Here is a 12,665-nt window from a genome sequence, read left to right on the forward strand (position 1 = left end):
GTTTCAAAGGGCCAGTAGTGCAAAGGAACAATGCCATTTTGGTGGCTCAGCCAGAGGGAAGCAACCCCGCACTGGCAACCAAGAAACTGAATTGATGTCACATGCCAAAAAGGATACTGGGAAGCCCAGCTAGTTGGAGCTGCATCTCAACCAGACTCCCCAGACAGCTTGGTTATACCAAGGATGGCTAACATGGCACCTGCAGGCACCAGTGTGCCTGTCACTATCTCCAATGGCACCCATTAACAATTTCAGTAAATACCCCTTCAAAAATCCAAAATGCATTCAAGACTTTTTGCTCTCCCTGCTCAGTTCCTGTTTGCACGGACTCAGCCTATCAAACATCAATGTCATACCCTACCCACCCACAGCTGTCATTCTCCCAATGTGGAAACCCATACATGCTGCTCTCTGTACCCCAGAACAGCCACAACACATCACGTGCCCCTATGTCAGGATCAAGCTAATAGCTGACATATCCTGAGCACCTTCTAATACCAGAACACAAGGGGTGGGGTACTAAGAACTCTCCCTCTCTCTATAAAATAGTAACAGGTCTAAACACATTTTTACAAATGCCGTATTAAAATGGAAGATTTATTGGGGGTGTCAGGAACAGAAAAGAGACTTGATTGTGTTGTACTTAAAAAAGGTAAAGGACCCCTGACAGCTAAGTTCAGTCGCAAACAATTCTGGGGTTGCAGCACTCATCTCGCTTTACTGGCCGAGGGAGCTGGTGTTTGTCTGCAGACAATTTTTCCGGGTCATGTGGCCAGCATGACTAAACCCAGGGGTAGGCAACCTAGTCGCTTCTGGCGAAACCAGAACAGCGCACGGAAACACCATTTACCTTCCCGTCGGAGCGGTCCCTATTTATCTACTTGCACTTTGACGTGCTTTCGAACTGCAAGGTTGGCAGGAGCAGGGACCGAGCAATGGTAGCTCACCCTGTCGCGGGGTTCAAACCGCTGACCTTCTGATCGGCAAGCGCTAGGCTCAGTGGTTTAGATCACAGTGCCACCAACGTCCCTTATGATATGGACATGGTGATACACCAGGCAACCCTGACAACTGCAAAGCTGTTGTGGAGACATCTCTTTTTTTCCACTTTAACTTGTCTCTCCCCCCCGCCTTTTTTTAAGTACGGCAGAAATGAGAAACCTGTGACCCTTGGGATGTTACGGGGAATCCAACTCCCATCAGCCCCTGCAGCCAGTATGGCTAATGTTCAGGGATGGTGGAAAGTGGAGTCCAGCAACATTTGACCCCTGATCTAGCTTGCAGCATCATTCCCTACTGCTTGCAAAAGATGGAAGAAGCCCTCTTATTTAGAAGAGGCAATCCTCATGAGAGAAGAGGTGACCTCTTCTTAGATCAGGGAACTGTGTGGCCTTCCAGACCATGTTGGGACTCCAATTCCCATCAGCCCCAGTCAGCATTGCCCAGCCCAAGCCCCAATTCAACTCCAGCTCACACAACCCAGAAGGGCATTAGGGCTTCCTTAAACTGCTCAGCTGGGGGTGGCAAGCCCCCATATCACTCTGGCTCAAGCAAGCTGGTGCGGCAGGGGGCTTCTTCAAAGGCTTAGGCAGGCAGAGCCTGAGAAGTGCTTGCTGTGGCTGGGAAATACATAGTCCAAAACGGATGTGAAGTCCATTTCACTCACTCTTTACTGACCCCTGAACACTCCTTTTGAATACAAGTGACAACCATTTTAGGTACGTCCAAATGACACATGATCACTAGTGCACAGGTCCTTTTGGACCTGGATGAGGGAAGAATGTAGGTGGAATGGGGGAGGGGCAGAACACACTTATGCGAGATCTGCCAATACATGTGGGGGCTGGGAACAGAACCCCCATGTGGGGGTTATAACCTTTCCTAACTTCTCAAACTATGGTTTACACAGGTGAGAACAAGTGCCTGGCTTGTCTGCTTCCCACTGTGTTAAAGCTTTAGCATTCCATTGTGGCTCACATTAAACCACAAAGTATCTGAAGAAGTGTGCATGCACATGAAAGCTTATACCAAGAACAAACTTAGTTGGTCTCTAAGGCGTTACTGGACAATTTTTTAAAATATGTTTTGACTGCATCAGACCAACACGGCTATCTACCTGAATTAAACCACAGTTCCCTGTTACAACTGGAGAACTCTAGTTTAGCATTGGTTTATGAATGAGACTGATAAACCAGTATCTCCTGTCTTATTACAGAATCATAGAACTGTAGAGTTGGAAGGCACCCCAAAGGTCATGGTCCAATTCCTTGCAATGCAGGAATCTCAACTACCCTGGTTAGATGAGATTAAACCACACCTCCCCACTTGGAAACTGCCTTTGCAGTGAGAATAGAATAGAGAAACAAAGGGAGTGAGGAGTGAGCAGCACTGATGTACTGATACATCAGTAGTAGCAGGGAAAAGAACTTACATAGACAGAGACAGACCCATAAAATTGCTTCCCCAAACATTTGCCCTGAAGTACATTCCTCTAGGAAGAACCCCAACCTTCTGATCTACCCACAAAAAAGTCCATACCAACAACATACAACCTACATTCGAAATCAGCAAGAGCAGCATCGTTCAGGCTTCCTAAGAAACAAGAGTTATGTCAGCTAACTCACTTATCTGAGACTTTTGATGCCCAGGATAAAGGGGAGTACGGGGGAGAAAAAGACTAGAAGTTCATGAGTGCCTGTCACAATAGAAGATGGCTGTCACAATGGAATTGTCACAAGGGAATGAGCTGTGGGGTCTCCCAAGGATATGCTCTGGGACCTGTGCTATTGAACCGGGTTCAAAAACATGGTTAGAAACTCAGATATATAAGCTAGGCACCAGATGGCTCCTTAAACCAAGGTTAGTTGCTAAAACAAAATATCTAGTTGCCATTTAAGGGCATGATGACTCTAAAGTCTTCTTTTTCATAGACTGACTGTGACTGATTATCAGTTAAACATCTGGCTAGTTCTGATGACAACCCTGGGCTAGGTTAAGAACTTTGAGAACTTAAAGAAGAAAAGTCATTTTATCCAGGGACAGTCCACATATATATTGGTCTATTCCTACCTCTTTTTCTTAATGGCAACCCGGACCATTCATAACATAAGAATATTCTTCACAACTGTGAACAAAGCAGTGGGGTAGGGTAAATGCAGACAAGTTACTTCTAGTCCAGCATCCTGTCTTCAAAGTGCCCAGCCCAGATGCCCATGTGGAACCAGCAAGCAGGATTCAAGCACAAGAGCACTTTTCTCTTCTTTGGTTTCCAGCAACTGGTATTCAGAAGCACTGCTGCCTTCAAAGGTGGCAGCAGAGCATAATCATTGTGGCTAATAGCCATCGATAACCCTCTCCTCCATGAATTTGTCTAATGAATTTGTCTAATGAAAACAAGGTGGTTGTTTTTTTTAAAAAAAACAGGATGGTGAAAACTCAACCAGACTGTGAAGCACTCTAAAAGACCTCTCTGAACTAGATGAACAGGTGTCAAAAATAAGATTTTAAGTAAGAGTAAAGTAATGCATACCAAGCAGAGGTAAATCCCTAACTCGACTTATACACTGATGGGGGTCTGAACTGGCAGTGGTTGACCAGGGAAAAGGATTTGGAATCATGGTGAATAATACCACCATTATCATTATTTAAATAATTTATATAAGAAATACTTCTGAAATTCATTTCAAGAAGAAATGCCAAGGCGCTTCAATAAACATGCAAAATCAAAGTTTGCATGTTGGTATTTGGCAAGATCACAACAATGATTATTACATGTATAAGGAATAAAAACAGACCCTCAGAATCACTTACTAATGAAACATTTTTGGCAAGCCTAGTGGATACTAGGGGACTCAAACCCATACCTCATCCACTACATATCTGCATATTGTGGGTTGAGCCTGAGAAACCCTAGTTTGCCCATGGCCAAAGGTGAAGGAGTTGAAACCCAAGTTTCTCAAGCTACCTCTGACAAATCATGTGGCCTCCTCAGCTACAATGCAGGTCACTGATAGAGGTCAACTATGCATATGCAACATACGAGTTCAAAAGTTAAAAGGTCTTGACACAAACCTGCTGTCAGACTAGAAAGCAGTTTTATGGCCAACAAGATTCTAAGGCAACTCCATACATCTTTTCACATACGCTCTAGAGCAGCAGCCTCCAACTTTTACAGGGGTGGGACCCACCTTTAACCCAACCCCCACCACCATCACATTTGTATGCCGCCTTTCCATAGTTAAAATGATGCTCAAGGCAGCTTTGGAATATGAATCATTTTCATGATTGCAAACATAACAGAAGTAGCCATAAACAGGAAATAAAACACATCAAAGGGTACACAACAAAACTGAACAAATTCCCACATAATTCATTTTAAGATCTAAAAATAAAGATACAATAAATAATATCAATGACAACAACACCGCACTAAACAATACCCCAAGATTCTGTTCACCTCCCAGGTCAGGTGGGGAAAGTCTTGCAAGGTGGGGAGCAGGTTTTCCAGACCTCAGAGCTGAACATGTTTGGAGACCCATTCCTTTTTTTCTACAATAGCTGCACTGTGTTAGGGCTGTGAATCCAGCCCACCTTAGATCAGTCCACAAGCCTTTTTTGGATGGATGGAGGGTCTCAACACATCAGCTGAAGACCAGTGCTCTAGAGCAGGGGTAGGCCACCTAAGGCCTGGGGGCCAGATGCGGCCCAATCGCCTTCTAAATCCGGCTCGTGGACAGTCCGGGAATCAGTGTGTTTTTACATGAGTAGAATGTGCCCTTTTATTTAAAATGCATCTCTGGGTTATTTGTGGGGTCTGCCTGGTGCTTTTACATGAGTAGAATGTGTGCTTTTATTTAAAATGCATCTCTAGGATATTTGTGGGGCATAGGAATTCGTTCATTTCCCTCTCAGAAACAAATATAGTCTGGCCCACCACATGGTCTGAGAGATGGTGGACCAGCCCATGGCTGAAAAAGGTTGCCAACCCCTGCTCTAGAGTTCACAAGGGTCCTTTCAATCGAAAAAGGTATTTAACACACACACTGTGTGGTATCAGCCAAGCATTACATAGAAGCTGACATGTCCCAAGAAGGGCAAAAATTAGCAGGAAAAAAATAAGAAAGTTCAGATTTCAGGGATGCAGGGGGTTGGACTAAATGAGCTTTTGGATCCCCCTTCCAATCCTACAATTCTATGAGGTTTATTCTCAGTTATACTGCCACAAAGCTTGGGAGCATATTTGTAGTTAGAGAACACTACTAGCCCTCCAGCATTTATCATAATGTCTTCCACTATAGACAGTGTACTCACCTAAATCCCCTTTTCACCCCCCCTCTACTTTCAAGAAGATCATTAAGAGGCCTTAAGGAGTTCCCAGATTGCTGCCCCCTCCGCAAAGGATAACGGAGGGCAGGGCAAAAGAACTTCAATCGTTGCTGATTTCTACTTTCTGTCTTCCCGTCTTTCATTTTCCTTTCCAAAAGACCAGACCAGATAGAGGAATCTCTTGAGAAAGATTCTAGACTGGTTTGTGCCCCACAAGCAGTAATGATTATGAAATGAGACAGCCAATATGTCTTCTGGCAACTAACATTTGTTTGCTGGCACAACTTTTCACAGGCCAGAGCAGAAATTGGGAGCTCCCCTGTTTTCTACAACTCTCATCATCCAGCCCTAATTGAACATGCTGGCTGAGACTGATGGACTACAGATTCCCCATCCCTAGCCTAGAGTCTATTTCCTCAAGGTGTGTGAAGTATTAGAGTCAACTAACAATGATATTATGTACAGCACTTCACACACACACACACACACACACACACACACACCAAAAAAATAAGAAGAGATTACTGGGAATTGTAAAGCACGCCAGGTAGAATGCAGCTCTGCCATTCTCAAGCAAACAGAAAGATCTATTGAAACATACATGTATGGCAGAGATATAAAGCAGAGCCTTTTGCCAGGTAGCACAAAGGCGTTATAAATCTGCTCTATGGGAGAGAGGCACCTCATGCTCTTTCATAAGTATGGAGGGTCAAAAGTTGAACAGGTGCTAAATACAGTACTGTACTGGTCACCATATCAACTGGTCATGGTGGCTTAAGAGTTTGGCATAGGGTTGTCAAAAAGGCAGCACATGGGGGGAGTTTAACCCTTTCCTGCCCTACCCACAGTCCCAACCAGAATATGCCAATGGAAAATAAGGCAAATTTATTTCAGGAACTATTTGGGCTCTATTGAGAATTTGATCACATCCACAGCATACATTTAAAACACATTAAACCACAAAACTGCTCCCAAAGAATTATGAAAACTGTAGTTAGTTAAAAGTAATGGAACATGTAGAACTGTTCCAAGTTCCCAAGATTCTTGGTTGTGTGTGCTTTAAATGTATGAGATGTATGAAGCCTGACTGAGAGAACTGCAGTCCACAAAAGTTTATACTACAACAAATATGTCTTTTAAGATGCCACAGGAATCTGAGCTGCCACAGAATGGCAGCCCTCTGGATGGCGAAACAAGCAAAAATCATTAAATTAGAAGAGAACTCTTCCAAAAGTATCATGCTGGACATCTGGTTCTGGCCCCTATCATCTGACCCCTACTCCCCACATTCCTCTCCAGGAGCCTCCCCCAAAAGAACTCAAGAATCTCTGACAAACACATCCCACTCACGCCCTGAAGAGATAAAACCAAATGAAAACAGTGAATTCCATTACACAAATCTGTGTGCTGAGGCCCAACGCTTACAGTTCCAGTTGCTGTATCTCAAGGAGGATACAGCACAGCTGGAAAAGGCATAGAAAATGACAACTCTTCTATGAGGAAAGGCTACAGTGAGATTATTGAGAATGTTTGCCTTAAAAAGTAGGTACATAATGTGCAGGGGGAGGAGAGATACCCCCATTGTCAGAGGCAACATACCTCTGAATACCAGTTGTGGGGAACTGCAAGTGGTGTGTGAGTATTGTTGCACTCAGGTCTTGCTTATGAGCTTCCCAAAGGCAGCTGTTTGACTACAGTGAGAACAGGATGCTCAACTAGATGAGACTCTGCTGTAACACAGGTTTAGATTCACAGGGGGGTGGGGAGCTAGCAATAGCTACTTGCCATCTTGGTTGTATGGCAGGGGCAGCAAAACTGTAGCCCTCTAGATGTTCTTGGATTCCAAATCCTATTAGCTCTAGAGAACACAGCAAATGGTCACAGTGATGGGATCATAGTCTAACAATATATGGGACCCAAAGATTGAAGAAGGCTGGCTAAGGGGGTGGGAGGTACACCACATGGTATACAAGAACAGGCCCTGCGGGAGCATGATTTTCCATTGAGTACCCTGCTGCCGCCGCCGATTCCCTAGGGAGCTACCTCACTGTGTCCTAATGGTAGGGCCGGCTCCAGGGTCAGTGATCACACATTCCTAACTCAAGAACTCAACTCAGCCACATCTGCTGTATGTTACCTCCAAGTTCAAGAGGGGTACTGTACCAACGTGCTAAGAAGCAACATCAAGGACACTATTGCCTTCATCTATTTCTTTACTTTCTAGACATCTTGGGAAGATATCTAATGAGCAAAACATCTGCCTTGCATGTAGAAGGCCCCTGGTTCAATTCACAGCAGCATCTCCAGGTGAAGCTGGAGAGAGAATCCTGTCCAAAACTCTACAGAACTGCTGTCAATCAATATAGACAAGACTAAATGGACCGCTAGTCTGACTTTGTATCAAGCAGCTTTCTATGATTCCACGAAGGGCTCTGGCTCTGCTGCAGAGCATCCGCCTTGCATGCAGAACATCCCAGATTCAATTCCTGGCATCTCCAGGTAGGGCTGCAGCTTTACTGCCCACTGTGAGAAAACAGGCTGCTGCCCTTGTGTCCTTGATCCTACAAGGCTCAGTTTTTACTAAGCCATCCTAGGAATAGAACAGGGGTCAGCAAACTTTTTCAGCAGGGGGCCGGTCCACTGTCCCTCAGACCTTGTGGGGGGCCGGACTATATGGGGGGGAGAAAACGAATTCCTATGCCCCACAAATAACCCAGAGATGCATTTTAAATAAAACCACACTTTCTACTCATGTAAAAACACACTGATTCCTGGACCATCTGCGGGCCGGATTTAGAAGGCGATTGGGCCGGATCCGGCCTCCGGGTCTTAGTTGGCCTACCCATTGAATAGAACATTCATGTCCAAAGGCAGTCCACTTGGCAGGTGGGTGTGGCAATAGCAGAAAAGGGCTGCTGTTTTCACCCCCAGCTTATGGGGCTCTCCAAGATGCTTTGGTCTTACTGGTTTGGGTGGAGGGAAAAATATAATGACTGTTTGATTCTACGTCCAGCAGAACTCATTTAGAAGTTCCTTAAAAAAAAAAAAGACAAGAGAGACACCATCTATTTTTGGCTCTTCCTCAACTGGACGTTTACATCTGGCTGAAGAGCAAAAGCAGAGGAGCCCAGCCGGGCAATCCCACAATTTCTGCATAGAGACCAGCAGCCTTTCGTTCCCTCTCAACTGTCACCCAGAGGCAGACTGAAACTGTTATCTTCTCACCCACCCCCATTCTTCTTTCCTCTTGCATCATGTATTTTCGATAGCAAGCCTGTGAGAGTAGGGACTGTCTTACTACTGACCTTTGTTAAGCTGCTCTGTGAGCACCCTGTCCCCCCACGGCCACTGCCATGGAGCAGGGTAAACAAAATTCTCTGAACAAAATAGATGAAAACATCATCAGCATAATAAAACTTTCATTTTTATTCAACAAAGCCCTTTTGGTTTTATTAACCATGACAAACATTAACTGTCCAGAGGCAGTGTACCTTACAAAAAGCAACTGCTGGAGAGGACCATTGCCCCTTATCCTGCCTGGGGTGCGGCTCCCAAACAGGGCAATGAGGTGGTGCTATGAAAATTATTATTATTATTTATTAAATCTGTATACCCGTAGGTCTCAGGGTGGTTCACATGATAAAATCACAATATAAAAACACAAAATACATAATCAAAAGAAAAGCAACAACAACCCAATAATACCCCAGCACATTTTAAAAGGGCGTTGAATATCATATTGGCCACTGTCATGAAAACATGACAGTGCCCAATATAGACATTTTGGGACTAAGCAAGCAAAGCTCCACGATAGCTTTTTCTAGCTACAACAGGGAGCAAAGGCTTCACGCCCACAGGAAGTCTACCTTTGGAGACCAGTTGCTGAAGGAGGGAAACGGGTAGAGAGGGAAGCCAAGCAAGGGAGGAGAAGGGCCGATTTGGGAGGGCTTCCAAAAAAGCATCTGGGCTTGAAAAAGAGGCTGCTGGGCTACTCCTCCATGTCAGGGGGGGGGGAGCGGGAGGTGAGGTCATGCAAAAGAGAAGGAAGGCTGCTTCAATTCCTGCATTGCAGAGGGCTGGAGTATATGACCTTTGGGAGTTGGGAGTTCCTCCCAACTCTACAATTCTATGACTCTATGAAACATCCTGCTTTGGGAGGGGGCTTCCAAAGTGGAATATGAGTTGGGAAAAATGCGGAGGGCAGTGTTAGAAACTCAAATACGTAAGATAATTGCCAAATGGCACCTTAAACCTAGGTTATGGTCGCCACAACAGAATATCTAATGGAAAATCTAGTAGTAATGGAATTTAGTAGTAGTAGTAGTATTCATTTCATTCCTATACTGCTTTATCTTTTAATGAAAAAAATCTCAAAGTGGTTTACAACACATTAAAACATCAAACAAAACAATCCAGAATATAGTCATACCTCGAGTTGAATGTGCTTCAGGTTGAGCGCTTTCAGGTTGCGCTCCGCGGCAACCCAGAAGTAACAGAGTGCATTACTTCCGGGTTTCACCGCTCACGCATGCGCAGACGCTCAAAATGACGTCACACGCACGCGCGGAAGCAGCAAAATGCGCCCTGTACATGCGCAGACACGCGGTCACGTTCCATTCAGGATGCGAACAGGGCTCTGGAACAGATCCCGTTCGCATCCCGAGGTACCACTGTACAACAAATTCAAGCTTCAAGAAATATATTTCAGAGCCTTCTCTAAGTGACATTTTGCTTTCCCCATATTTATCTATCTACTTAATTTATATAGCCGCCTCATGGCAGAAGTACTCTAGCATGTCAGACTAGGACCTGGGAGATGATCAGAGTTTAAATCCCCAAGTCATGATGCTCGCTGGGTGACCTTGGGGCAGTCACAGCCTCTTAACCTACCTCATAGGATTGTTGTAGGGATTAAATGGGGGAGTGAACCATGGAGAAAAAGGTGGGATATAAATGCAATAAATAAACTCTTCCGCTTACCTCCTTAAGAAAGCTGGAGGGGCCAGTCAGATGGAAATGTCAGTTACCAACCTGACATCCAAAGATTCCCACATAGTCACAATTGGACCTGCACCAGTTGCAAAATGCACCTGGTGAATTTCTAGCATGGGTATGTGTGGCCAACATTAATTATACTCAGGGTTAGACGCACTGAAAATTATTTGGCATGAGTAGCTTGAAGTTGACTGATTTCAACGAGTCTGCTTCAAGTATTATTATCAATAAATTGTAGTTAAACTTACTACCAATCCTTCACCAGCAGGTCCCAGGATTGGTTCAAACAATTTAAAAACTAGAATTAAAAACAATTAAATTGTAAACAAAATTACAATCACAGTAACGGGGTGAGCACCCAAAACACACCTCAGGTGCCGAAGGCCACTTAGGCAGGCTATAACATCCTAGGTCAAAGAGACCCACAGCTGGGCTCTTCTTGGATTAACTTGAAAACCTGGAGAGCTGCAGCTAGTGTGTGTAGAAAATACAGGGCTAGATAAACCCCAAAAGTCTGACTCAGTACAAGGCAGCTCCCTATTTAATTCAAAACCCTGAGGACTGGAACCTTGCTGTAACTTTAGGGGAAGGGCCCCTAAAGTTCATCATTAAAGCACGTGCTTTAAAGGTCCCAGGTTCAATCCTCAACATCTCCAAGTAGGACTGAGAAATACTCCCTGCCCAACATCCTGGGGAATTGCTGCCAGTCACTGTGACAATACTGAGCTAGACGGACCAAGGGTCTAACTCTTTTTAGAGGAAGGGACCATGACTCAGTGACAGAGTATGCATGCACAAGACTCCAGGCTCAACCAAAGCAGCATCTCCAGTTGGGGCTGCAAACTCTCCCCTGCCTGAAACCCCGGAGAGCCTCTACCAGTCAGTGTAGGCATTAGCGAGTTAAGACAGATCACAATACTCTGACTCAATATAAGACATATCTTCCTATGTTCCTAGTTTTAAAACCATGACCCTATTCCTATGCAGTTTGGTCACAAGCTGAAAAGGCTTCTCTACACCTGACACACAGCATTAATATATGTCGCCCTTTCCCACACTGGTCTCCCAGTGCATGACAGGTGACCTCTGCCTTCTCCCATATGCCTCGTCCAGGCCTGCCCCAGACCAGCCTTCTGAGCTTGATGGACCAACAGTCTGATTCAGTATAAGGCAGCTCTGTAAGTCCCTATTCAAATCAGCTTTTATTTCAGAACCATGAGGACTGGAATCTTAGTTCATTTTTAGGGGTAAGGACACAGCACAGTGTTTAAACATATGTTTAACAGTCCCAGGTTCAATTCCCTGCAGCATCTCCAGGTAGGGCTTGGAATTGCTCCCTGCCTGAAATCCTGGAGAGCTACTGCCTGTCAGTGCAGACAACGCTATCCAACAATGAGCTAAAGGTAAAGGTAAAGGGACCCCTGACCATCAGGTCCAGTCGTGACCAACTCTGGGGTTGCAGCATTCATCTTGCTTTATTGGCCGAGGGAGCCATTGTACAGCTTCCGGGTCATGTGGCCAGCTTCTGGTGAACCAGAGCAGCGAAAGGAAATGCCATTTACATTCCCGCCAGAGCGGTACCTATTTATCTACTTGCATTTTGACATGCTTTCGAACTGCTAGGTTGGCAGGAGCAGGGACCGAGCAATGGGAGCTCACCCCGTTGCAGGGATTCGAACCACCGACCTTCTGATCAGCAAGTCCTAGGCTCTATCTTAGTGTAAGGCAGCTTCCTGTGTTCCTATATTATGGGGAATGGTTGTAACTCTGTTGCATGCAGAAGGCCCCAGGTTCAATCTTCAGGAGCATCTCCAGCCACAGCTGGGAAAAGACCACCTGCCAAAAACTGCTGAAAGCTGCTGCCTATCAGTGTAAACAACACTGAGATAAACAGACTCCAATATTCCAACTTACATTATGCCTCATTGTGTCCCATGTGGGAAAATGTCTCTCCACACTTGACACACACCCTTTCCCACAATGGAATCCCTTCTCCCAGGAGGAGTTGTGGTGGGCCCACCTTCCATATGCCTACTCCTCCTCCTGCCCTGGCTTAGCCTACCCCATCCCAGCCCACTAAGCTAAACAGGACAACGTTCTTACTAGGTATAAGACAGCTTTCTCATGCACCCACTTAACTCATCCCTTTATTGAGAACCACAAGGACTAGAATCTTGCCTTCCTCTTTAAGAGACAGAATTGTGGCTTGGTGGCTCCAAGTCCATTCCCCCATGCTCACATCTCCAGGTGGGATTGTGAAAGGTCCCTGCCTGAAAGCCCTTAAGAGCCACTGCCTGCCAGTGTGGGCAACGCAGTCTGCCTCGTTTGGGAAAAGCGGCCACAGT

General features: G+C 45.3%; 1 protein-coding gene across 6 annotated transcripts in view; it reads right to left on the reverse strand.

The window, feature by feature from the left end:
• The window catches only part of FUBP3 (far upstream element binding protein 3), a 63,481-nt gene that overhangs the window by 49,960 nt on the left and 856 nt on the right, over positions 1–12,665 (reverse strand). Inside the window, exon 1 of one of the 6 annotated variants that reach the window (XM_053374452.1) lies at positions 10,690–10,787. The exons of 4 other annotated variants lie outside the window; for them this stretch is intronic. Coding sequence is in view for 1 of the 2 variants with exons in the window: in XM_053374450.1 (XP_053230425.1) it covers positions 2,557–2,580 (24 nt within the window). In the remaining variant the exon portion in view is untranslated. Of the gene's footprint in view, positions 1–2,556; positions 2,596–10,689; positions 10,788–12,665 lie in introns of those variants that run through there. One more of the 6 variants, XM_053374450.1, reaches the window with a different exon arrangement.

The sequence above is a fragment of the Podarcis raffonei genome, chromosome Z, assembly GCF_027172205.1.
Source record: "Podarcis raffonei isolate rPodRaf1 chromosome Z, rPodRaf1.pri, whole genome shotgun sequence".
In the NCBI taxonomy this organism is placed as follows: Eukaryota; Metazoa; Chordata; class Lepidosauria; order Squamata; family Lacertidae; genus Podarcis; species Podarcis raffonei.